Genomic DNA, 25,978 nt, shown 5'->3' with positions numbered 1-25,978 from the left:
TCTACTCTACAGCACGGTAACACACTCACACTCACTCTACTCTACAGCACGGTAACACACTCGCTGTACTCTACAGCACGGTAACACACTCGCTCTACTCTACAGCACGGTAACACACTCGCTCTACTCTACAGCACGGTAACACACTCGCTGTACTCTACAGCACGGTAACACACTCGCTCTACTCTACAGCACGGTAACACACTCGCTCTACTCTACAGCACGGTAACACACTCGCTCTACTCTACAGCACGGTAACACACTCGCTCTACTCTACAGCACGGTAACACACTCGCTCTACTCTACAGCACGGTAACACACTCGCTCTACTCTACAGCACGGTAACACACTCGCTCTACTCTACAGCACGGTAACACACTCGCTCTACTCTACAGCACGGTAACACACTCGCTCTACTCTACAGCACGGTAACACACTCGCTCTACTCTACAGCACGGTAACACACTCGCTCTACTCTACAGCACGGTAACACACTCGCTCTACTCTACAGCACGGTAACACACTCGCTGTACTCTACAGCACGGTAACACACTCGCTCTACTCTACAGCACGGTAACACACTCGCTCTACTCTACAGCACGGTAACACACTCGCTCTACTCTACAGCACGGTAACACACTCGCTCTACTCTACAGCACGGTAACACACTCGCTCTACTCTACAGCACGGTAACACACTCACACTCACTCTACTCTACAGCACGGTAACACACTCGCTGTACTCTACAGCACGGTAACACACTCGCTCTACTATACAGCACGGTAACACACTCGCTCTACTCTACAGCACGGTAACACACTCGCTCTACTCTACAGCACGGTAACACACTCGCTCTACTCTACAGCACGGTAACACACTCGCTCTACTCCACAGCACGGTAACACACTCGCTGTACTCTACTAATGCTCTACGGTAACACACTCGCTGTACTCTACTAATGCTCTACGGTAACACACTCGCTGTACTCTACTAATGCTCTACGGTAACACACTCGCTGTACTCTACTAATGCTCTACGGTAACACACTCGCTGTACTCTACTAATGCTCTACGGTAACACACTCGCTGTACTCTACTAATGCTCTACGGTAACACACTCGCTGTACTCTACTAATGCTCTACGGTAACACACTCGCTGTACTCTACTAATGCTCTACGGTAACACACTCGCTGTAGTCTACTAATGCTCTACGGTAACACACTCGCTGTACTCTACTAATGCTCTACGGTAACACACTCGCTGTACTCTACTAATGCTCTACGGTAACACACTCGCTGTACTCTACTAATGCTCTACGGTAACACACTCGCTGTAGTCTACTAATGCTCTACGGTAACACACTCGCTGTACTCTACTAATGCTCTACGGTAACACACTCGCTGTAGTCTACTAATGCTCTACGGTAACACACTCGCTGTACTCTACTAATGCTCTACGGTAACACACTCGCTGTACTCTACTAATGCTCTACGGTAACACACTCGCTGTACTCTACTAATGCTCTACGGTAACACACTCGCTGTACTCTACTAATGCTCTACGGTAACACACTCGCTGTACTCTACTAATGCTCTACGGTAACACACTCGCTGTACTCTACTAATGCTCTACGGTAACACACTCGCTGTACTCTACTAATGCTCTACGGTAACACACTCGCTGTACTCTACTAATGCTCTACGGTAACACACTCGCTGTACTCTACTAATGCTCTACGGTAACACACTCGCTGTACTCTACTAATGCTCTACGGTAACACACTCGCTGTACTCTACTAATGCTCTCTGGTTTTACTGCGGTAACTGCGGTTGTGTGTGTTGTCTGACTGCAGCTGTACGTGGAGTACATCGTGAAGAACCCGCTGTGTGTGCTGGGCGAGTCTCTTCAGAGCGACCTGTTCAACACCAAACTGGACTCCTTCATCCGAGCGCTACCGTTCTTCAGCGTCCGCGCGGCTTGAGCAGGAAAACAAGAACACACCATCATCTTCTGTTTATATTTAACGTCTGCTTCCTCAATCAGAGCTCTGATTGCAGTTCCTTTTGTTGAATATCAGTGTAAAAAGATTCTTTCTCACAAAACTGACCAAAATACATGATTCATTTTTGCCACCTTTCCAAGAATTGTGTGAGTGTGTGTGTGTGATGAAAACAGATGTATTTGTGTCAGTCCGAAACTGGCACAGATAATTATGAAGAAAAATAAAGCATAATCAGTATGATTTTGGTCCCTCTTTAATTCTGTCTTTAACTACTAAAATACTAATGTTCAGATAACTGTGTACTTGTTGAAATGATAGAATCAGAGAAGTTAAATACTGTTTTTAGATTGTGTGTGTGATTAGTATTAGTCATTTATGTAGTTGTCTTTTCATTATTTAATCATATTTTTATTTTATTTATATAAAGTATCATTGAATGATTTATTCATCATTTTATTCCTTTTTATCATTTTGTGTTTTATTATGACTTATCTCATCTCTTGCAATGCTTGCCATTGTGGTTCACTCCTATGATTGTGTGGTCAAGGGATATTTCATGAGTTAGAGATTAAAGAATGTCTCCATGTAAAAGTTAACTTCACAGGGCATTGAAACTAAGGTGATTCAATAAACTCTGCACTCTTTTTTATCATCATTGCGTTGTCTCCTGGCTCTCTCAGTCAAACGCTCAGGATGAAAGACGACTGTTTTGGGAACCAGAGAAGACTTGCTGTTGACAGGTTATACTGATCTCTTGACAGGATCCAGCGTCTGGGATCTGATATTTCTGACGTGGCAGGGCTCCAGCCTAACTTTTCCACTGGTTGCACTGGTGCTACCAACTTTCTCAGTTGGTCGCACCAGCATATGATTTGGTCGCACCTTTTTTTTTTTTTGGCTACATGCCATGGGATTAATCAATGCATGCTGATGAATAGTGGTTTTAATGGACCAAGGCTAGCAAAGGATTTCTGGGTAGCAGCATAAATACCTCTAATATATTATATAAAAACACATGTAATATATGATAATTATCATTTTCATGGATTTTGGACAGTAATTTTAATCTGTAATTTTAAGCATTTAACATTTGAATTATCACTAAAAAATGCTGGGTTGTTTCAACCCAAATTTGGGTCTAATATGGACAACCCCAAATGTTGGGTTAAAAATGTAATAAAACATTTTTACAGTTGAAAGTGAAAGTTGGGTTAAAATTAAATTTTTAACCCAACATTTGGGTTTGTCCATATTTGACCCAAATTTGAGTTTAAACAACCCATCATTGTTTAGAGTGTATACAATCTATTTACATTTGAATTATATTATATCTATCTATCTGTCTGTATATTATCATCTTTCTATCTTTTAAAAATCATTAAACATTCAAATGTATGCATTACATTTTAAAAGATTAGATTATTATAATACGCTGATACAGATTTTCGTTATCAAAGTTTTAGTTGTAACAAAAATCAGAAATCTCACACTCCTGACCTTACCTTCTGCATTTTATAATCATTTCCTTTTCCTCTGTGGAGCGATTACTCTCATCTAACCGCTGAAAAGACGTAGGAAGGGGCTCGGTGTTTCGTGAGACCTTTGTAATTTTTATATGCCTTAATTCCTGAATTCGTAATTGGCGCGTTTCACCATCAGTGTGCAATGCGCGTGACGTCTACGTTCGTCAATAAATAAACTGCATGTGTCTTGCGGAAGAACACTGTAGCCGGAGCTACTTCTCTCCATTAATGTCTATGGGTTTGGAAAATGGATTCATGATGTACTCGCTCATTTTGAACATAAGTTATGTTACGGACTGCAGCAGCTGCTGATACAGCGGCATTCTGTTGCGCGAGCGTCCACTCGCACTAATGCGACCACATACAATTCTAACTCGCACATTCTCAAAAAACGGTCCCATATGCGACCAATTTGGTTGCAGTCTGGAACCCTGCGTGGGGATTCCATCCGATTTAACATTTTGGCGTAGTCAGCAGGATGCCGTGACATCACCGTTTTCTCCAGACCGGCTGTATAGATAAATTAACTAAATTAAGGCTGAGAGCTTCAGAAAAACTGCAACAATAAGCAATTAAAGATGGTCAAAATGGCTGAAAAAACCCCCAAATACAATCACTGTAATATGATTAACTTGCTTATCACTTTTGCTGTTATCAAATTATTACGGTGTTGTCAGTGTGAGATGACAGAGACACAAAAGGTTTGGTGTTAATATGCCAAAGCATTGCAGGGTTAAAGCCTCAGAATCAGCTTTTGATAACTTTTTGCCGGCATCTTCTGAAGATGATCGGAGACAATTTTGGTGAAAAACAGACAAACGGTCTAGAAGAAGTTTGAAAAAGTAGTTTTTCAAAGAAATTCAAAATGGCAGACAGGAAGTTTGAGCAAATATGGTATCATTGTTCTCGGCATTACCCAAGGAATCTATCAATACCAGTTTAATTAAAATAGCCAAAATTAATACAATTTTAATCAAAGCATTTTTGGAAATTTTACTTTTGACTACAAAGTCTTGAAACTTTGTGAGTACCTTCAGGGCAAGTTCCCAATGACATACCAAGTGTCATAACGATACCCATATGCGTTCGTAAAATACAGCATTTTAGGACAAAATTCTAAATGGCCGACGCCCACAATACCCAATATGGAAAACGTGGGCATTGACTCAGCATGATGCACTGAAGCAGAAGAGACCAGTGTTATAATTATTTGGGTAAACCATTGAGTAAAAAAGGACAATTTTCATATTTCCTGACCAGTAGGTGGCACTGTGCCAAAACACTGCATGTAGCCTCATGTCATGCTTGGGATGACATGTACCAAGTTTGGTCTGAATACGCTAAAGCGTTGCGGAGATATAGCCTTCATCAAATCCGTTTGTGCAAGAATGGTTGGACATATCAAAAAGCTTTCGATAATTTTTGGCAGAATGGTCTGAAGATGATCTGATTACATTATGAAAATCGAACGAACCGTCTAAGAGTTAGAAAAAGTATGTTTTTGGAAAAATTCAAAATGGCCGTAAATTCTCAGGACACCCCTACGGTTCAAAAGTTATTAGCATAAGCATAAGTGAAAATTTGCTCAATTGGTGGCGTTAGAGGGATTGAGTTAGAGGCTCCAAATTTGCTGTGGTAAATGTTTGGACTTTCCTCTGTGTATCAAACTTCACACATTTTTACCATAGGCTGCCATAGACTTACAGAGCGGAAGAAAACTAACGGGCACCTTCGGTTTTTGGCCCCTAAAAAGCATACGCACTGTGGACAGAGTTACAGCTGGATACACCGACCCGATTGTCTGCAGAGAGATTTTTTTTTTTTTGCTAACAACAACAATAACCATGTAAATGGGTTAGTATAAACTCATATGTTAGATTAAGAAACACAAAAAGGTAGTGATGTGAGGTTCAGCAGAGAGGCTTCGAAGCTTGTATCAAAAAAACGAAACATCTCACAGAGAAGCACTGTACCGGAGCTTGATTTGTCTCGCAATAACCACGCGATCCGTGACGTCCAAGCTTTGTTTTTGCACACAACGACGTCACTGCTTCGTATTCTGTTTCAAAAATCGTTTTTCATTTTATTCTCAGACTCATTTATTCATACAGGTCAATGACATTTATTTATATAGACTAAATACTTGTATAACCGTATATAGTTTTTGAAGCACAAACTGATTTATCATATGAACAAAAAACAAATGGCTGGATCGTCTTTGACGCAAAGGCAGCTTTTCCACATTTTGACCACAAATTGTCATTAGTGTGCACCGTGTTGAAAAGTTGAGTAATGAGCCATTTTACGATACCTACCCTCCGAACATCACTCTAGGAGAAATCTAAGGATCTATCTTCGACTGGGGAGCTGAATACTGAGAAACAGACATACAATAAAAAAAAATATAAAAAAAAAGTAAATTTACTGCAAGCAAACAAATGTCTCACCATGCCATAGTCAAGTTAACTTCATTTATAAATCGCGCTTTTAACAAAATAGATGTTTCAAAGCAGCTTTACAGTGATAACAGGAGATTACAGTAACAGAGATTGTTTGGCTTTACAGCAGCTCTAGAATAAAGTTATTGTCCAGATGAAGTTAGTTTTAATTGATTCACTTCCGTTGCAAAGATCATTAGTTATTAACTTGTGCTAACACAACACCGTTCTTGAAACCCTTAACACGATCCACCCGCTCATTTGCACAACATCAGTGCCTGGTGGCTTGAGGACGCAAAGCTTGAAATAAGTTCCAAGGTGCAAGCCAATCTAACCATGCAAGCTAAAGTTTTAAACCAACCAGGTCTTCTAAAGCCAAACAGAAAACCATTTGAAAAAGAAAAAAAGGCTGTAAAATGCTCTTTTAGCGATCTAAGCAATGTGGGGTAAAAAAAAAACATCCAAGCAATCCATTCAAAAACATAAAATATTGTTACACAAATCTTGACTTGCGCTAAAAGTCAACTAGAAAGGGCCAAAATAGAACCAGATCCCTCAGCGTCATCCTGGCTAAAAGTGCCCTGTAGTTAGACGGAGTAAGAATTTTCTGGAGAGAGGGAGAAAAAATACGTTGTTTTTTGCCAATTACAAAAACCACCATGTAAACATGTTAGTATAAACCCATATTACTTTTGTACAAGAGAACTTCAAATTATGAAGCACAGGTCTACAAACCTTTTTCTCCAACTACTCTCCCAACATCACTCAAGGAGAAATCTAAGGATCCATCTTCGACTGCGCAGCTGAAAGCTGAGAAACATATTTGACAATTAAAAAAATAAGAAAACAGACAAGAAACCTTATTAATAACAAACAAAAATTAAACTCACAATGCCATACTAACTGGTGATAGAGAAATACCAAAACAGCAATTTTGATCAAACCCATTCTATAACACAAACTGAGCCACTAAGACAGCCAATTCAACTGCAAAAGCTAAAGTTTTAAACCAAACATGTCTTTTAAAGCCAAACAGAAAACCATTTGTACCACCTGGATGACTCGTTAACTCATTATTGGGGCAAATCTGCTAATTAATGAGATCAATAATTAATTAATCACCCAGCATACTGGCTGATGTCATATCCCACATCAGTAAAGTTTCAATGTTTATCTCTTGTGATTCATTGACCTCCACTGAAAGAAGGCCCAACAACACACACACTTAGGCCTGGTTTCACAGACAGGGCTTAGATTAAGCAATAAGGAAATTTGATGAGCTTTTATAAACGTGCCTTACAAAAAAATATTACTGGTCTGCATCTTGAGACAAAACAAAGGCACTGGCATATTTTAATATGCGTTCAGTTAAAACAACTCAAACTTGCATTTTAGTCTGTGAAACCAGGCAATATTCTCTTATTCCACATCAACTGGTGAGAAAGCACCAAATAAAGAGAACAGAAAATTTGTCTCTTTGGGAAAAAAAGACTTTAATACCAAAAATGCATCTAAAATGATAGATTTTCTCCGGAAACAGTCTAAACCTAGACTGAAGACACATCTGCCAGACATACAGCCAACTTCTTAAAATTGCTACAGGCAACTCTATATCAGTGTAGAAGGAGGGCTCAGAAATTGACCGTTCTTATCACACAGTGAAACAACTTAACATTAATATACACATGAACCTCAGACTACTCTTGGATCATTTAATGTGTTTTTTTTTAGTCTGAAAGGTACAGTCACAAACATCCCCTTCAGCCTTGTTTCATGGATGAGAAGACAAGGGTTTAGAGTAATATCATGGGGAGTAAACTAGATTCATGTTGGGCAAACTACTCCTTCAAACTGCTTCCACAAGCAGGACTCCTTAATCATACACTCATCTATGAATATCCACAATTTTGTAAACACTTTTTCCTATCATAGTCTATCAATGTTGACTGTACTTCACAGCTGAACACTTCTTGGGCAAAACCGGACCTCAATAGACAGGCCTTCTGCAATCCACATGACAATGATGCCATCACAAACTGACCCAAATGGCTGTAAAGCCCTAGCGAATCTAAAAGAAAGGAGTTCAAACCAAACCATGAAACCCATTCCAAAAGAAATAATTTATTTTGTTACACAGAATCTTGACTCATGACAAGTTAAATAGACAGGGGCTAAAACAGAACCGGACCCCTCAGCATTATCCTAGCTGAAGGTGGTGTTAACAGAACCAGACCCCTCAGCATAATCTTGGCTGAAGGTGGCATTGACAGAACCAGACCCTTCAGCATAATCTTGGCTGAAGGTGGCGTTGACAGAACTAGACCCCTCAAGAGAGTCTTGGCTGAAGGTGGCGTTAACAGAACCAGACCCCTCAGCGTCATCCTGGCTGAAGGTGGCGTTGACAGAACCAGACCCCTCAGCGTCATCCTGGCTGAAGGTGGCGTTGACAGAACCAGACCCCTCAGCATCATCCTGGCTGAAGGTGGCGTTGACAGAACCAGACCCCTCAGCGTCATCCTGGCTGAAGGTGGCGTTGACAGAACCAGACCCCTCAGCGTCATCCTGGCTGAAGGTGGCGTTGACAGAACCAGACCCCTCAGCGTCATCCTGGCTGAAGGTGGCGTTGACAGAACCAGACCCCTCAGCGTCGTCCTGGCTGAAGGTGGCGTTGACAGAACCAGACCCCTCAGCATCGTCCTGGCTGAAGGTGGCGTTGACAGAACCAGACTTCTCAGCATCGTCCTGGCTGAAGGTGGCATTGACAGAACCAGACCCCTCAGCGTCGTCCTGGCTGAAGGTGGCATTGACAGAACCAGACCCCTCAGCGTCGTCCTGGCTGAAGGTGGCGTTGACAGAACCAGACTTCTCAGCATCGTCCTGGCTGAAGGTGGCGTTGACAGAACCAGACTTCTCAGCATCGTCCTGGCTGAAGGTGGCATTGACAGAACTAGACCCCTCAGCATCGTCCTGGCTGAAGGTGGCGTTGACAGAACCAGACCCCTCAGCGTCATCCTGGCTGAAGGTGGCGTTGACAGAACCAGACCCCTCAGCGTCGTCCTGGCTGAAGGTGGCGTTGACAGAACCAGACCCCTCAGCGTCATCCTGGCTGAAGGTGGCGTTGACAGAACTAGACCCCTCAGCATAGTCCTGGCTGAAGGTGGCGTTGACAGAACCAGACCCCTCAGCATCGTCCTGGCTGAAGGTGGCGTTGACAGAACAAGACTTCTCAGCATCGTCCTGGCTGAAGGTGGCGTTGACAGAACCAGACCCCTCAGCATCGTCCTGGCTGAAGGTGGCGTTGACAGAACCAGACCCCTCAGCATCGTCCTGGCTGAAGGTGGCGTTGACAGAACCAGACCCCTCAGGAGAGTCTTGGCTGAAGGTGGCGTTGACAGAACCAGACCCCTCAGCGTCATCCTGGCTGAAGGTGGCGTTGACAGAACCAGACCCCTCAGCGTCGTCCTGGCTGAAGGTGGCGTTGACAGAACCAGACCCCTCAGCGTCATCCTGGCTGAAGGTGGCGTTGACAGAACCAGACCCCTCAGCGTCGTCCTGGCTGAAGGTGGCGTTGACAGAACCAGACCCCTCAGCATCGTCCTGGCTGAAGGTGGCGTTGACAGAACCAGACTTCTCAGCATCGTCCTGGCTGAAGGTGGCATTGACAGAACTAGACCCCTCAGCATCGTCCTGGCTGAAGGTGGCGTTGACAGAACCAGACCCCTCAGCGTCATCCTGGCTGAAGGTGGCATTGACAGAACTAGACCCCTCAGCGTCGTCCTGGCTGAAGGTGGCGTTGACAGAACCAGACCCCTCAGCGTCATCCTGGCTGAAGGTGGCGTTGACAGAACCAGACCCCTCAGCGTCGTCCTGGCTGAAGGTGGCGTTGACAGAACCAGACCCCTCAGCATCGTCCTGGCTGAAGGTGGCGTTGACAGAACCAGACTTCTCAGCATCGTCCTGGCTGAAGGTGGCATTGACAGAACTAGACCCCTCAGCATCGTCCTGGCTGAAGGTGGCGTTGACAGAACCAGACCCCTCAGCATCGTCCTGGCTGAAGGTGGCATTGACAGAACCAGACCCCTCAGCAGCGTCCTGGCTGAAGGTGGCGTTGACAGAACCAGACACCTCAGCATCGTCCTGGCTGTAGGTGGCGTTGACAGAACCAGACCCCTCAGAATAGTCTTGGCTGAAGGTGGCATTGACAGAACTGGATCCCTCAGCGTCATCCTGGCTGAAGGTGGCATTGACAGAACCAGACCCCTCAGCGTCGTCCTGGCTGAAGGTGGCGTTGACAGAACCAGACCCCTCAGCATCATCTTGGCTGAAGGTGGTGTTGACAGAACCAGACCGCTCAGCATCGTCCTGGCTGAAGGTGGCATTGACAGAACTGGATCCCTCAGCGTCATCCTGGCTGAAGGTGGCATTGACAGAACCAGACCCCTCAGCGTCGTCCTGGCTGAAGGTGGCGTTGACAGAACCAGACCCCTCAGCATCATCTTGGCTGAAGGTGGCGTTGACAGAACCAGACCCCTCAGCATCGTCCTGGCTGAAGGTGGCGTTGACAGAACCAGACCCCTCAGCATCATCTTGGCTGAAGGTGGTGTTGACAGAACCAGACCCCTCAGTATCGTCCTGGCTGAAGGTGGCGTTGACAGAACCAGACCCCTCAGCATCATCTTGGCTGAAGGTGGCGTTGACAGAACCAGACCCCTCAGCATCGTCCTGGCTGAAGGTGGCGTTGACAGAACCAGACCCCTCAGCATCATCTTGGCTGAAGGTGGCGTTGACAGAACCAGACCCCTCAGCATCATCTTGGCTGAAGGTGGCGTTGACAGAACCAGACCCCTCAGTATCGTCCTGGCTGAAGGTGGCGTTGACAGAACCAGACCCCTCAGTATCGTCCTGGCTGAAGGTGGCGTTGACAGAACCAGACCCCTCAGCATCATCTTGGCTGAAGGTGGCGTTGACAGAACCAGACCCCTCAGTATCGTCCTGGCTGAAGGTGGCGTTGACAGAACCAGACCCCTCAGCATCATCTTGGCTGAAGGTGGCATTCACAGAACTGGATCCCTCAGCGTCATCCTGGCTAAAAGTGCCCTGCAGTTGGACAGAGTTAGAATTGTCTGGAGAGAAAGAGAAATACATTTTTTTGTTAATAGCAAAAACAACAAACATGTAAACATGGGAGTATAAACTCACTACTTTTGTACAAGAGTATGTCAAATTATGAAGCACAGGTCTACAAACCTTTTTCTCCAACTACTCTCCCAACATCACTCAAGGAGAAATCTAAGGATCCATCTTCGACTGCGCAGCTGAAAGCTGAAAAACATATTTGACATTTAAAATATAAGAAAACAGACACGAAACCTTATTAATAACAAACAAAAATTAAACTCACCATTCCATACTAACTGGTGATAAAGAACTACCAAAACAGCAATTTTGATCAAACCCATTCTATAACACAAACTGAGCCACTAAGACAGCCAATTCAACTGCAAAAGCTAAAGTTTCAAACCAAACATGTCTTTTAAAGCCAAACAGAAAACCATTTGTACCACCTGGATGACTCGTTAACTCATTATTGGGGCAAATCTGCTAATTAATGAGATCAATAATTAATTAATCACTCAGTAGCATACTAGCTGATGTCATATCCCACATAAGTAAAGTTTCAATGTTTATCTCTTGTGATTCATTGATCTCCACTGAAAGAAGGCCCAACAACACACACACTTAGGCCTGGTTTCACAGACAGGGCTTAGATGAAGCCAGGATCAGGCCTTAGTTCAATTAGGAAATTTGATGAGCTTTTATAAACGTGCCTTACAAAAAATATTACTGGTCTGGATTTTGAGACAAAACAAACGCACTGGCATATTTTAATATGCTTTCAGTTAAAACAACTCAAACTTGCATTTTAGTCTGGGACTAGGTTTAAGATTTGTCTGTGAAACCAGGCAATATTCTCTTATTCCACATCAACTGGTGAGAAAGCACCAAATAAAGAGAACAGAAAATTTGTCTCTTTGGGAAAAAAAAAGACTTTAGTACCAAAAATGCATCTAAAATGATAGATTTTCTCCAGAAACAGTCTAAACCTAGACTGAAGACACATCTGCCAGACATACAGCCAACTTCTTAAAATTGCTACAGGCAACTCTATATCAGTGTAGAAGGAGGGCTCAGAAATTGACTGTTCTTGTCACACAGTGAAACAACTTAACATTAATATACACATGAACGTCAGACTACTCTTGGATCATTTAATGTGTTTTTTTTGGGCTGTCAAATGATTAATCGTGATTAATCACATCCAAAATATAAGTTTTTGTTTACATAATATATATGGGTGCACTGTGTATAATTACTTTATATATATAAATACACACACATGCTTGTATATATTTAAGAAATATTTTCATGTATATACCGTATATAGATTTATATATAATTTATATTATGTATAAATATTTTATATATAAATTTTTTTTTCTTAAATATACATGCATGTGTGTGTAGTTATATATATACAAAATAACTATACACAGTGAACCCACATATATTATGCAAACACAAACTTTAATTTTGGGTGATTAACCATGATTAATCATTTGACAGCCCTAGTTTTTTTGAGTCTGAAAGGTACAGGCACAAACATCCCCTTCAGCCTTGTTTCATGGATGAAAAGACAAGGGTTTAGAGTAATATCATGGGGAGTAAACTAGATTCATGTTGGGCAAACTACTCCTTCAAACTGCTTCCACAAGCAGGACTCCTTAATCATACACTCATCTATGAATATCCACAATTTTGTAAACACTTTTTCCTATCATAGTCTATCAATGTTGACTGTACTTCACAGTTGAACACTTCTTGGGCAAAACCGGACCTCAATAGACAGGCCTTCTGCAATCCACATGACAATGATGCTATCACAAACTGACCCAAGTGGCTGTAAAGCCCCAGCGAATCTAAAAGAAAGGAGTTGACAAACCAAACCATGAAACCCATTCCAAAAGAAATAATTTATTTTGTTACACAGAATCTTGACAAGTTAAATAGACAGGGGCTAAAACAGAACCGGACCCCTCAGCATCATCCTAGCTGAAGGTGGTGTTAACAGAACCAGACCCCTCAGCATAGTCTTGGCTGAAGGTGGCGTTGACAGAACCAGACACCTCAGGAGAGTCTTGGCTGAAGGTGGCGTTGACAGAACCAGACCCCTCAGGAGAGTCTTGGCTGAAGGTGGCGTTGACAGAACCAGACCCCTCAGAAGAGTCTTGGCTGAAGGTGGCGTTGACAGAACCAGACCCCTCAGGAGAATCCTGGCTGAAGGTGGCGTTGACAGAACCAGACCCCTCAGCATAGTCCTGGCTGAAGGTGGCGTTGACAGAACCAGACCCCTCAGGAGAGTCTTGGCTGAAGGTGGCGTTGACAGAACCAGACACTTCAGGAGAGTCCTGGCTGAAGGTGGCGTCGACAGAACCAGACCCCTCAGAAGAGCCCTGGCTGAAGGTGGCGTTGACAGAACCAGACACCTCAGGAGAGTCTTGGCTGAAGGTGGCGTTGACAGAACCAGACCCCTCAGGAGAGTCTTGGCTGAAGGTGGCATTGACAGAACCAGACACCTCAGCATAGTCCTGGCTGAAGGTGGCGTTGACAGAACCAGACCCCTCAGGAGAGCCCTGGCTGAAGGTGGCGTTGACAGAACCAGACCCCTCAGGAGAGCCCTGGCTGAAGGTGGCGTTGACAGAACCAGACACCTCAGGAGAGTCCTGGCTGAAGGTGGCGTTGACAGAACCAGACCCCTCAGGAGAGTCTTGGCTGAAGGTGGCATTGACAGAACCAGACACCTCAGCATAGTCCTGGCTGAAGGTGGCGTTGACAGAACCAGACCCCTCAGGAGAGCCCTGGCTGAAGGTGGCGTTGACAGAACCAGACCCCTCAGGAGAGTCTTGGCTGAAGGTGGCATTGACAGAACCAGACACCTCAGCATAGTCCTGGCTGAAGGTGGCGTTGACAGAACCAGACCCCTCAGGAGAGCCCTGGCTGAAGGTGGCGTTGACAGAACCAGACCCCTCAGGAGAGTCCTGGCTGAAGGTGGCGTTGACAGAACCAGACCCCTCAGGAGAGTCCTGGCTGAAGGTGGCGTTGACAGAACCAGACCCCTCAGCATAGTCTTGGCTGAAGGTGGCGTTGACAGAACCAGACCCCTCAGGAGAATCCTGGCTGAAGGTGGCGTTGACAGAACCAGACCCCTCAGGAGAGTCTTGGCTGAAGGTGGCGTTGACAGAACCACACCCCTCAGCATCGTCCTGGCTGAAGGTGGCGTTGACAGAACCAGACCCCTCAGCATCATCTTGGCTGAAGGTGGTATTGACAGAACCAGACCCCTCAGGAGAGTCTTGGCTGAAGGTGGTGTTGACAGAACCAGACCCCTCAGCATAGTCTTGGCTGAAGGTGGTGTTGACAGAACCAGACCCCTCGGGAGAGTCCTGGCTGAAGGTGGTGTTGGCAGAACCAGACCCCTCAGCATCATCCTGGCTGAAAGTGGCGTTGACAGAACCAGACCCCTCAGCATAGTCCTGGCTGAAAGTGGCGTTGACAGAACCAGAACCCTCAGGAGAGTCCTGGCTGAAGGTGGCGTTGACAGAACCAGACCCCTCAGCATCGTCCTGGCTGAAGGTGGCATTCACAGAACTGGATCCCTCAGCGTCATCCTGGCTAAAAGTGCCCTGCAGTTGGACAGAGTTAGAATTGTCTGGAGAGAGGGAGAAAGAGAAATAAATTTGTTAATAGCAAAAACAACAAACATGTAAACATGTTAGTATAAGCTCATTACTTTTGTACAAGAGTATGTCAAATTATGAAGCACAGGTCTACAAACCTTTTTCTCCAACTACTCTTCCAACATCACTCAAGGAGAAATCCAAGGATCCATCTTCGACTGCGCAGCTGAAAGCTGAGAAACATATTTGACATTTAAAAAAAAAAAATCAGACAAGAAACCTTATTAATAACAAACAAAAAAGAAACTCACCATGCCATACTAACTGGTGATAAAGAACTACCAAAACAGCAATTTTGATCAAACCCATTCTATAACACAAACTGAGCCACTAAGACAGTCAATTCAACTGCAAAAGCTAAAGTTTCAAACCAAACATGTCTTTTAAAGCCAAACAGAAAACCATTTGTACCACCTGGATGACTCGTTAACTCATTATTGGGGCAAATCTGCTAATTAATGAGATCAATAATTAATTAATCACTCAGCAGCATACTAGCTGATGTCATATCTCACATAAGTAAAGTTTCAATGTTTATCTCTTGTGGTTCATTGATCTCCACTGAAAGAAGGCCCAACAACACACACACTTAGGCCTGGGGTGTATTCCAGAAAGCAAGGTTAACTTACCGTCAGATAAACCTTGAACTCTTGGTTGGTTAAACCCAAACTTGCTTACTCTGGGTATGTCGGTTCCAAAACACCTATGTTGAGTTAGTTTAATCAACCTCCTATTGGTAACCCAGAGTTAATGCGCGCGCACGACGAGTACATAAAGACATTTTCAATGGATCGCCGATTTCAGGAGTCACCATGGAAACCAAGGGAGAAAAAAAGCGAGCTACATACGATACTTCGGTGAAACTGAGTTGGAGGTTTTAATGCTTGCTTATGAAGACTATAGCCTAAGCCCATTATAAAAAAATAATAATAAATAAAAAAGCAATACTGCTGCATCAGCAAAAAAAAGTTGGCTTGGCAAATAATAATGGACAGAGTAAATGCTTGAGTTTAGAAAATTATAAATGGGATATTTTCCCTTTGTGAGTCACAATGAAAGGGGAAAATAGCCTAGTCCTACCCCATTTATAATTTGTGACGCAAAAATTCTTTGGGGGCATGTAGTAAAAATAGACAAGTATTTACTTGTTGGCCTCCATGCATTTCTTAATATTACAGTAGTAATGCACATAATTGGCTAGTTATATGTTGGCTTCTCGTTTTGTCAGGTGTAATCCTTCTGGAGCCAGAAGAAGTGTGAGCCAAGTCAAAATGAAACACAAAAACATTCTCCAGCAAGGTAATATTTTCTAAACTTACTAAACTTGTTACTGACATTTAATACTAATTTAGTATTAAATGTAATTTAGTTTTCTATGTAGCCAATAGAAAGAAGGGAGCTGAGGAGCTGGCACTGTCCCTTAATAAAGGGCCACCTGTGGTCGATGGGATTCCAGGGGCAGTTCGTCAGACTCCGCTACCAAGACAAGTGGCTTAGTAAAATGTAGGTGTACCATATTAATACTTATGATTTATTGATGTTTACACTGTTTTTGTCAGTGTTTTAATAAATAAAATCATCAACACTGTCACCATTTTAAAAAGGCATTTTGAATTCATTTTACAGTCATTGATTCACTTGTGCAGTATGCATGCTGCTCTGACTGCATATGCTGTATACTGTAATCTTATTACTAGTACTTAGATGCTCCTAATGTCCTTCTTTATTAGTTGTATTTGCTTAAGAATATACATTGAGAATTGAATATGCATGATTATCATGGTTTAATTATCTTGCAGTTGCTGATGGCCACATTGTATTATTGGATCCTTCTGCAACACCACACTCTGTCACAGTTGTAAGTGATTATTGTCTTTAGGTTTCTGTTTGCTAGACCAAGCATCCTTCCTTATTTTCACTGTAGGATGATGATGAAGAGACCACTTCTGCTGTGACAGAAACAGAAAATGTGGGGAGGCCCATAGAGGTATGATGCATAGAATGCATTCCCCCTTTTTTACACAAGAGAATAAATAAATTGTCATTGTCATTTTACAGAATATGGCAGGAGATTTTAATACAGATGAGGGTCCATCTACCTCCACACAGAATCTTAGCAGTGTAAGAAATGTTCTGCAGTTCTCCTTCCTCATTTAAATATTTGGTCTGTGTTTGTATTACAGACTTTTTCAGTCTTTCTAGTTGCCTGCCAAAAAGCTGTACAAGGTCCACCTTTAAAAGCAAATCAGAAAAAGTGACATGGAGATGGACCTTATACAGCTTCAAATGGAGGAGAAAAGGCTTAACCTAAAAAAGGCCAGACTAGCTTAAGGTGGGAAAAAGTATGTAAACATTAATCTGTCATTTGTTGTTGAATGAAATCTAAAGCAATAAATACAAATGTCTTTTGTTACAGGAAATAAAGAAACAATGAACAACACTTGACTGTTAACTGGTTTTAATTAAAGTGATTTTGGCAAATCTTGTCTTGTACCACCCTGCCATCTCTTTGGTCTACTGGGTTCACTGGGGGTTCCTCTTGGCCACATATTACCTAGTTAGTGGGGACCAGTGATGAGGGTGATTTAATGGTTTAAACACCCAAACATTTAGCATCCAAAAAATCTATTGTCACCTGCACATTGATGCTATGCATTGACTTCCTATTTACATAGTCTCCTTCATTGATGGAAGGAGCTTTAATGTGAATGTGGGTTCCATCAATGCACCCAATCACATTTGGGAACCTTGAAATTGAAAGTTATATAATTAGAAACATTTAAAATTATTGTGACTGTATAAAGTAGGGTTAGATTAAGTAGTGCTATATGTAATTAAAATGGTCAGGGGACGCCATGCTCTGTCACCTCTCTGAAACAAACTAACCCTGGAACATAACCTGCTCCGGAGCAGGTTAAGTTCAGAGAGTGAGTTGCTATGACTACTAACATACCCTGAAAGTTACCTCCGTTTTTGGAAGCGAAAGTTGAGGTTATCCGCTTACTTACTCTTAAACATACCCGGGTATGTCACATAACCTGCTTTCTGGAATACACCCCTGGTTTCACAGACAGGGCTTAGATTAAGCCAGGATTAGGCCTTAGTTCAATTAGGAAATTTGATGAGCTTTTATAAACGTGCCTTACAAAAAATATTACTGGTCTGCATTTTGAGACAAAACAAAGGTACTGGCATATTTTAATATGCTTTCAGTTAAAACAACTCAAACTTGCATTTTAGTCTGGGACTAGGTTTAAGATTCGTCTGTGAAACCAGGCAATACTCTATTATTCCACATCAACTGGTGAGAAAGCACCAAATAAAGAGAACAGAAAATTGGTCTCTTTGAAAAAAAAAAAAAAGACTTTAGTACCAAAAATGCATCTAAAATAATAGATTTTCTCCAGAAACAGTCTAAACCTAGACTAAAAACACATATGCCAGACATACAGCCGACTTCTTAAAATTGCTACAGGCAACTCTATATCAGTGTAGAAGGAGGGCTCAGAAATTGACTATTTTTGTCACACAGTGAAACAACTTAAAATTAATATACACATGAACCTCAGACTACTCATGGATCATTTAAGGTGTTTTTTTTTAGTCTTAAAGGTACAGGCACAAACATCCCCTTCAGACTTGTTTCATGGATGAAAAGACAAGGGTTTAGAGTAATATCATGGGGAGTAAACTAGATTCATATTGGGCAAACTTCTCCTTCAAACTGCTTCCACAAGCAGGACTCCTTAATCATTCACTCATCTATGAATATCTGCAAAATTTTGTAGACACTTTTTCCTATCATAGTCTATCAATGTTCACTGTACTTCACAGCTGAACACTTCTTGGGCAAAACCGGACCTCAATAGACAGACCTTCTGCAATCCACATGACAATGATGCCATCACAAACTAACACAAGTGGCTGTAAAACCTTAGCGAATCTAAAAGAAAGGAGTTGACAAACCAAACCATGAAACCCATTCCAAAAGAAATAATTTATTTTGTTACACAGAATCTTGACAAGTTAAATAGACAGGGGCTAAAACAGAACCGGACCCCTCAGCATCATCCTAGCTAAAGGTGGTGTTAACAAAACCAGACCCCTCAGGAGAGTCTTGGCTAAAGGTGGCGTTGACAGAACCAGACCCCTCAGCATAGTCTTGGCTAAAGGTGGCGTTGACAGAACCAGACCCCTCAGGAGAGTCTTGGCTGAAGGTGGCGTTGACAGAACCAGACCCCTCAGCATAGTCTTGGCTGAAGGTGGCGTTGACAGAACCAGACCCCTCAGGAGAGTCTTGGCTAAAGGTGGCGTTGACAGAACCAGACCCCTCAGCATAGTCTTGGCTAAAGGTGGTGTTGACAGAACCAGACCCCTCAGGAGAGTCGTGGCTGAAGGTGGCGTTGACAGAACCAGACCCCTCAGCATCATCTTGGCTGAAGGTGGCATTGACAGAACCAGACCCCTCAGCATCATCTTGGCTGAAGGTGGCATTGACAGAACCAGACCCCTCAGGAGAGTCTTGGCTGAAAGTGGGATTCACAGAACCAGACCCCTCAGCATCATCTTGGCTGAAGGTGGCGTTGACAAAACCAGACCCTTCAGCATCATCTTGGCTGAAGGTGGCATTGACAGAACCAGACCCCTGAGCATCGTCCTGGCTGAAGGTGGTGTTTACAAAACCAGACCCCTCAGAATAGTCTTGGCTGAAGGTGGCATTGACAGAACCAGACCCCTCAGCATAGTCTTGGCTGAAGGTGGCGTTGACAGAACCAGACCCCTCAGGAGAGTCTTGGCTAAAGGTGGCGTTGACAGAACCAGACCCCTCAGCATAGTCTTGGCTAAAGGTGGCGTTGACAGAACCAGACCCCTCAGCATCATCTTGGCTGAAGGTGGCATTGACAGAACCAGACCCCTCAGGAGAGTCTTGGCTAAAGGTGGCGTTGACAGAACCAGACCCCTCAGTATCATCTTGGCTGAAGGTGGCATTGACAGAACCAGACCCCTCAGCATCATCTTGGCTGAAGGTGGCATTGACAGAACCAGACCCCTCAGGAGAGTCTTGGCTGAAGGTGGCGTTGACAGAACCAGACCCCTCAGCATCATCTTGGCTGAAGGTGGCATTGACAGAACCAGACCCCTCAGCATCATCTTGGCTGAAGGTGGCATTGACAGAACCAGACCCCTCAGGAGAGTCTTGGCTGAAGGTGGCATTCACAGAACCAGACCCCTCAGCATCATCTTGGCTGAAGGTGGCGTTGACAAAACCAGACCCTTCAGCATCATCTTGGCTGAAGGTGGCATTGACAGAACCAGACCCCTGAGCATCGTCCTGGCTGAAGGTGGTGTTTACAAAACCAGACCCCTCAGCATCGTCCTGGCTGAAGGTGGCGTTGACAGAACCAGACCCCTCAGGAGAGTCTTGGCTGAAGGTGGCGTTGACAGAACCAGACCCCACAGCATCGTCCTGGCTGAAGGTGGCGTTGACAGAACCAGACCCCTCAGGAGAGTCTTGGCTGAAGGTGGCGTTGACAGAACCAGACCCCTCAGGAGAGTCTTGGCTGAAGGTGGAGTTGACAGAACCAGACGCCTCAGCATCATCCTGGCTGAAGGTGGCGTTGACAGAACCAGACCCCTCAGCATAGTCTTGGCTGAAGGTGGCGTTGACAGACCCAGACCCCTCAGGAGAATCCTGGCTGAAGGTGGCATTGACAGAACCAGACCCCTCAGCATAGTCTTGGCTGAAGGTGGCGTTGACAGAACCAGACCCCTCAGCATAGTCCTGGCTGAAGGTGGCGTTGACAGAACCAGACCCCTCAGCATCGTCCTGGCTGAAGGTGGCGTTGACAGAACCAGACCCCTCAGCATAGTCCTGGCTGAAGGTGGCGTTGACAGAACCAGACCCCTCAGCATCATCTTGGCTGAAGGTGGCATTGACAGAACCAGACCCCTGAGCATCGTCCTGGCTGAAGGTGGCGTTGACAGAACCAGACCCCTCAGGAGAGTCTTGGCTGAAGGTGGCGTTGACAGAACCAGACCCCTCAGCATAGTCTTGGCTGAAGGTGGCGTTGACAGAACCAGACCCCTCAGCATCATCTTGGCTGAAGGTGGCATTGACAGAACCAGACCCCTGAGCATCGTCCTGGCTGAAGGTGGCGTTGACAGAACCAGACCCCTCAGGAGAGTCTTGGCTGAAGGTGGCGTTGACAGAACCAGACCCCTCAGCATAGTCTTGGCTAAAGGTGGCATTGACAGAACCAGACCCCTCAGGAGAGTCTTGGCTGAAGGTGGCGTTGACAGAACCAGACCCCTCAGCATCATCTTGGCTGAAGGTGCCATTGACAGAACCAGACCCCTCAGCATCATCTTGGCTGAAGGTGGCATTGACAGAACCAGACCCCTCAGGAGAGTCTTGGCTGAAGGTGGCATTCACAGAACCAGACCCCTCAGCATAGTCTTGGCTGAAGGTGGCGTTGACAGAACCAGACCCCTCAGCATAGTCTCGGCTGAAGGTGGCTTTGACAGAACCAGACCCCTCAGCATCATCTTGGCTGAAGGTGGCATTGACAGAACCAGACCCCTGAGCATCGTCCTGGCTGAAGGTGGTGTTTACAAAACCAGACCCCTCAGAATAGTCTTGGCTGAAGGTGGCATTGACAGAACCAGACCCCTCAGCATCGTCCTGGCTGAAGGTGGCGTTGACAGAACCAGACCCCTCAGGAGAGTCTTGGCTGAAGGTGGCGTTGACAGAACCAGACCCCTCAGCATCGTCCTGGCTGAAGGTGGCGTTTACAGAACCAGACCCCTCAGCATCGTCCTGGCTGAAGGTGGCGTTGACAGAACCAGACCCCTCAGGAGAGTCTTGGCTGAAGGTGGCATTCACAGAACTGGATCCCTCAGCGTCATCCTGGCTAAAAGTGCCCTGCAGTTGGACAGAGTTAGAATTGTCTGGAGAGAGGGAGAAAGAGAAATAATTTTTTTGTTAATAGCAAAAACAACAAACATGTAAACATGTTAGTATAAGCTCATTACTTTTGTACAAGAGTATGTCAAATTATGAAGCACAGGTCTACAAACCTTTTTCCCCAACATCACTCAAGAAGAAATCTAAGGATCCATCTTCGACTGCGCAGCTGAAAGCTGAGAAACATATTTGACATTTAAAAAAAAAAAAAAATCAGACAAGAAACATTATTAATAACAAACAAAAAAGAAACTCACCATTCCATACTAACTGGTGATAAAGAACTACCAAAACAGCAGTTCTGATCAAACCCATTCTATAACACAAACTGAGCCACTAAGACAGCCAATTCAACTGCAAAAGCTAAAGTTTCAAACCAAACATGTCTTTTAAAGCCAAACAGAAAACCATTTGTACCACCTGGATGACTCGTTAACTCATTATTGGGGCAAATCTGCTAATTAATGAGATCAATAATTAATTATTCACTCAGTAGCATACTAGCTGATGTCATATCCCACATCAGTAAAGTTTCAATGTTTATCTCTTGTGATTCATTGATCTCCACTGAAAGAAGGCCCAACAACACACACACTTAGGCCTGGTTTCACAGACAGGGCTTAGATTAAGCCAGGATTAGGCCTTAGTTCAATTAGGAAATTTGATGAGCTTTTATAAACGTGCCTTACAAAAAATATTACTGGTCTGCATTTTGAGACAAAACAAAGGTACTGGCATATTTTAATATGCTTTCAGTTAAAACAACTCAAACTTGCATTTTAGTCTGGGACTAGGTTTAAGATTTGTCTGTGAAACCAGGCAATACTCTATTATTCCACATCAACTGGTGAAAAAGCACCAAATAAAGAGAACAGAAAATTGGTCTCTTTGGGAAATAAAAAGACTTTAGTACCAAAAATGCATCTAAAATAATAGATTTTCTCCAGAAACAGTCTAAACCTAGACTGAAAACACATATGCCAGACATACAGCCGACTTCTTAAAATTGCTACAGGCAACTCTATATCAGTGTAGAAGGAGGGCTCAGAAATTGACTATTTTTGTCACACAGTGAAACAACTTAAAATTAATATACACATGAACCTCAGACTACTCATGGATCATTTAAGGTGTTTTTTTTTAGTCTTAAAGGTACAGGCACAAACATCCCCTTCAGACCTGTTTCATGGATGAAAAGACAAGGGTTTAGAGTAATATCATGGGGAGTAAACTAGATTCATATTGCGCAAACTTCTCCTTCAAACTGCTTCCACAAGCAGGACTCCTTAATCATTCACTCATCTATGAATATCTGCAAAATTTTGTAGACACTTTTTCCTATCATAGTCTATCAATGTTCACTGTACTTCACAGCTGAACACTTCTTGGGCAAAACCGGACCTCAATAGACAGACCTTCTGCAATCCACTTGACAATGATGCCATCACAAACTAACCCAAGTGGCTGTAAAACCCTAGCGAATCTAAAAGAAAGGAGTTGACAAACCAAACCATGAAACCCATTCCAAAAGAAATAATTTATTTTGTTACACAGAATCTTGACAAGTTAAATAGACAGGGGCTAAAACAGAACCGGACCCCTCAGCATCATCCTAGCTAAAGGTGGTGTTAACAGAACCAGACCCCTCAGGAGAGTCTTGGCTAAAGGTGGCGTTGACAGAACCAGACCCCTCAGCATAGTCTTGGCTAAAGGTGGCGTTGACAGAACCAGACCCCTCAGGAGAGTCTTGGCTGAAGGTGGCGTTGACAGAAACAGACCCCTCAGGAGAGTCCTGGCTGAAGGTGGCGTTGACAGAACCAGACCCCTCAGCATAGTCTTGGCTGAAGGTGGCGTTGACAGAACCAGACCCCTCAGGAGAGTCTTGGCTAAAGGTGGCGTTGACAGAACCAGACCCCTCAGCATAGTCTTGGCTAAAGGTGGCATTGACAGAACCAGACCCCTCAGCATCATCTTGGCTGAAGGTGGCATTGACAGAACCAGACCCCTCAGGAGAGGCTTGGCTAAAGGTGGCGTTGACAGAACCAGACCCCTCAGGAGAGTCTTGGCTGAAGGTGGCGTTGACAGAACCAGACCCCTCAGTATCATCTTGGCTGAAGGTGGCATTGACAGAACCAGACCCCTCAGCATCATCTTGGCTGAAGGTGGCATTGACAGAACCAGACCCCTCAGGAGAGTCCTGGCTGAAGGTGGCGTTGACAAAACCAGACCCCTCAGCATAGTCTTGGCTGAAGGTGGCGTTGACAGAACCAGACCCCTCAGGAGAGTCTTGGCTAAAGGTGGCGTTGACAGAACCAGACCCCTCAGCATAGTCTTGGCTAAAGGTGGCGTTGACAGAACCAGACCCCTCAGCATCATCTTGGCTGAAGGTGGCATTGACAGAACCAGACCCCTCAGGAGAGTCTTGGCTAAAGGTGGCGTTGACAGAACCAGACCCCTCAGGAGAGTCTTGGCTGAAGGTGGCGTTGACAGAACCAGACCCCTCAGTATCATCTTGGCTGAAGGTGGCATTGACAGAACCAGACCCCTCAGCATCATCTTGGCTGAAGGTGGCATTGACAGAACCAGACCCCTCAGGAGAGTCTTGGCTGAAGGTGGCATTCACAGAACCAGACCCTTCAGCATCATCTTGGCTGAAGGTGGCATTGACAGAACCAGACCCCTCAGAATAGTCTTGGCTGAAGGTGGCATTGACAGAACCAGACCCCTCAGCATCGTCCTGGCTGAAGGTGACGTTGACAGAACCAGACCCCTCAGGAGAGTCTTGGCTGAAGGTGGCGTTGACAGAACCAGACCCCTCAGCATCGTCCTGGCTGAAGGTGGCATTGACAGAACCAGACCCCTTAGCATCATCTTGGCTGAAGGTGGCATTGACAGAACCAGACCCCTCAGGAGAGTCTTGGCTGAAGGTGGCATTCACAGAACCAGACCCTTCAGCATCATCTTGGCTGAAGGTGGTGTTTACAAAACCAGACCCCTCAGAATAGTCTTGGCTGAAGGTGGCATTGACAGAACCAGACCCCTCAGCATCGTCCTGGCTGAAGGTGGCGTTGACAGAACCAGACCCCTCAGGAGAGTCTTGGCTGAAGGTGGCGTTGACAGAACCAGACCCCTCAGCATCATCCTGGCTGAAGGTGGCGTTGACAGAACCAGACCCCTCAGCATAGTCCTGGCTGAAGGTGGCGTTGACAGAACCAGACCCCTCAGCATAGTCTTGGCTGAAGGTGGCGTTGACAGACCCAGACCCCTCAGGAGAATCCTGGCTGAAGGTGGCATTGACAGAACCAGGCCCCTCAGCATCATCTTGGCTGAAGGTGGCATTGACAGAACCAGACCCCTCAGGAGAGTCTTGGCTGAAGGTGGCATTCACAGAACCAGACCCCTCAGCATAGTCTTGGCTGAAGGTGGCGTTGACAGAACCAGACCCCTCAGCATAGTCTCGGCTGAAGGTGGCTTTGACAGAACCAGACCCGTCAGCATCATCTTGGCTGAAGGTGGCATTGACAGAACCAGACCCCTGAGCATCGCCCTGGCTGAAGGTGGTGTTTACAAAACCAGACCCCTCAGAATAGTCTTGGCTGAAGGTGGCATTGACAGAACCAGACCCCTCAGCATCGTCCTGGCTGAAGGTGGCGTTGACAGAACCAGACCCCTCAGGAGAGTCTTGGCTGAAGGTGGCGTTGACAGAACCAGACCCCTCAGCATCGTCCTGGTTGAAGGTGGCGTTTACAGAACCAGACCCCTCAGCATCGTCCTGGCTGAAGGTGGCGTTGACAGAACCAGACCCCTCAGGAGAGTCTTGGCTGAAGGTGGCATTCACAGAACTGGATCCCTCAGCGTCATCCTGGCTAAAAGTGCCCTGCAGTTGGACAGAGTTAGAATTGTCTGGAGAGAGGGAGAAAGAGAAATAATTTTTTTGTTAATAGCAAAAACAACAAACATGTAAACATGTTAGTATAAGCTCATTACTTTTGTACAAGAGTATGTCAAATTATGAAGCACAGGTCTACAAACCTTTTTCCCCAACATCACTCAAGAAGAAATCTAAGGATCCATCTTCGACTGCGCAGCTGAAAGCTGAGAAACATATTTGACATTTAAAAAAAAAAAAAATCAGACAAGAAACATTATTAATAACAAACAAAAAAGAAACTCACCATGCCATACTAACTGGTGATAAAGAACTACCAAAACAGCAGTTCTGATCAAACCCATTCTATAACACAAACTGAGCCACA

General features: G+C 44.6%; 6 protein-coding genes across 8 annotated transcripts in view; 1 reads left to right on the top strand and 5 right to left on the bottom strand.

The window, feature by feature from the left end:
• Nucleotides 1-2,242, top strand: part of trappc1 (trafficking protein particle complex subunit 1) — a 4,387-nt gene extending 2,145 nt beyond the window's left edge. For all 3 annotated transcript variants that reach the window (XM_056271867.1, XM_056271866.1, XM_056271865.1), the window contains one exon: nucleotides 1,853-2,242. In XM_056271867.1, the coding sequence (XP_056127842.1) occupies nucleotides 1,853-1,981 (129 nt within the window). In that variant the 3' untranslated portion in view covers nucleotides 1,982-2,242. The remainder of the gene's footprint in view (nucleotides 1-1,852) is intronic.
• A 5,140-nt stretch (nucleotides 2,243-7,382) lies between these two features.
• On the bottom strand, nucleotides 7,383-11,505 carry LOC130105723 (uncharacterized). Its single transcript, XM_056271856.1, has 4 exons — nucleotides 11,365-11,505; nucleotides 11,211-11,285; nucleotides 8,822-11,086; nucleotides 7,383-7,396 (listed from the first exon to the last, which is right to left on the bottom strand). The coding sequence occupies exons 1-4, from the start codon at nucleotides 11,420-11,422 to the stop codon at nucleotides 7,383-7,385; spliced, it is 2,412 nt and encodes an 803-aa protein (XP_056127831.1). The 5' UTR covers nucleotides 11,423-11,505.
• Nucleotides 11,506-11,937: 432 nt separating this feature from the next.
• LOC130105722 (uncharacterized) lies at nucleotides 11,938-15,114 on the bottom strand. The gene is made up of 4 exons (XM_056271855.1): nucleotides 15,010-15,114; nucleotides 14,857-14,931; nucleotides 14,245-14,730; nucleotides 11,938-11,951 (listed from the first exon to the last, which is right to left on the bottom strand). The coding sequence occupies exons 1-4, from the start codon at nucleotides 15,065-15,067 to the stop codon at nucleotides 11,938-11,940; spliced, it is 633 nt and encodes a 210-aa protein (XP_056127830.1). The 5' UTR covers nucleotides 15,068-15,114.
• A 3,506-nt stretch (nucleotides 15,115-18,620) lies between these two features.
• On the bottom strand, nucleotides 18,621-20,870 carry LOC130105721 (period circadian protein-like; the record flags this gene model as incomplete). The annotated part of the gene is made up of 3 exons (XM_056271854.1): nucleotides 18,621-18,636; nucleotides 19,582-20,303; nucleotides 20,355-20,870. Coding segments are annotated over 3 exons (1,254 nt in total), but the record flags the coding sequence as incomplete, so codon positions are not given.
• Nucleotides 20,871-20,927: 57 nt separating this feature from the next.
• On the bottom strand, nucleotides 20,928-22,037 carry LOC130105720 (uncharacterized; the record flags this gene model as incomplete). The annotated part of the gene is made up of 4 exons (XM_056271853.1): nucleotides 21,980-22,037; nucleotides 21,836-21,898; nucleotides 21,300-21,706; nucleotides 20,928-21,203 (listed from the first exon to the last, which is right to left on the bottom strand). Coding segments are annotated over exons 1-4 (804 nt in total), but the record flags the coding sequence as incomplete, so codon positions are not given.
• A 525-nt stretch (nucleotides 22,038-22,562) lies between these two features.
• Nucleotides 22,563-25,955, bottom strand: LOC130105719 (uncharacterized). The gene is made up of 3 exons (XM_056271852.1): nucleotides 25,898-25,955; nucleotides 23,807-25,625; nucleotides 22,563-22,566 (listed from the first exon to the last, which is right to left on the bottom strand). The coding sequence occupies exons 1-3, from the start codon at nucleotides 25,953-25,955 to the stop codon at nucleotides 22,563-22,565; spliced, it is 1,881 nt and encodes a 626-aa protein (XP_056127827.1).
• Between the last annotated feature and the right edge of the window lie 23 nt (nucleotides 25,956-25,978).

Source organism: Rhinichthys klamathensis, unplaced genomic scaffold (genome assembly GCF_029890125.1).
Source record: "Rhinichthys klamathensis goyatoka isolate OS25496 unplaced genomic scaffold, OSU_Roscu_1.1 h1tg000326l_1, whole genome shotgun sequence".
In the NCBI taxonomy this organism is placed as follows: Eukaryota; Metazoa; Chordata; class Actinopteri; order Cypriniformes; family Leuciscidae; genus Rhinichthys; species Rhinichthys klamathensis.
The sequence above is the reverse complement of the archived record's forward strand: the minus strand, read 5'-3'. Positions and strand labels throughout refer to the sequence as shown.

What these genes read in the sequence shown, in the direction of transcription:
- LOC130105723 (XM_056271856.1), bottom strand. Translation starts at nt 11,422, where the DNA reads ATGGGTTTGATCAAAATTGCTGTTTTGGTAGTTCTTTATCACCAGTTA. An exon ending in TCACCAGTTAGTATGGAATG is followed by an intron (nt 11,286 to 11,364) that starts GTGAGTTTAATT and finishes TATGTTTTTCAG; the next exon opens with CTTTCAGCTGCGCAGTCGAA. An exon ending in GAGAGTAGTTGGAGAAAAAG is followed by an intron (nt 11,087 to 11,210) that starts GTTTGTAGACCT and finishes CTTTCTCTCCAG; the next exon opens with ACAATTCTAACTCTGTCCAA.
- LOC130105722 (XM_056271855.1), bottom strand. Translation starts at nt 15,067, where the DNA reads ATGGGTTTGATCAAAATTGCTGTTTTGGTAGTTCTTTATCACCAGTTA. An exon ending in TCACCAGTTAGTATGGCATG is followed by an intron (nt 14,932 to 15,009) that starts GTGAGTTTCTTT and finishes TATGTTTCTCAG; the next exon opens with CTTTCAGCTGCGCAGTCGAA. An exon ending in AAGAGTAGTTGGAGAAAAAG is followed by an intron (nt 14,731 to 14,856) that starts GTTTGTAGACCT and finishes CCCTCTCTCCAG; the next exon opens with ACAATTCTAACTCTGTCCAA.
- LOC130105719 (XM_056271852.1), bottom strand. Translation starts at nt 25,955, where the DNA reads ATGGGTTTGATCAGAACTGCTGTTTTGGTAGTTCTTTATCACCAGTTA. An exon ending in TCACCAGTTAGTATGGCATG is followed by an intron (nt 25,626 to 25,897) that starts GTGAGTTTCTTT and finishes CCCTCTCTCCAG; the next exon opens with ACAATTCTAACTCTGTCCAA.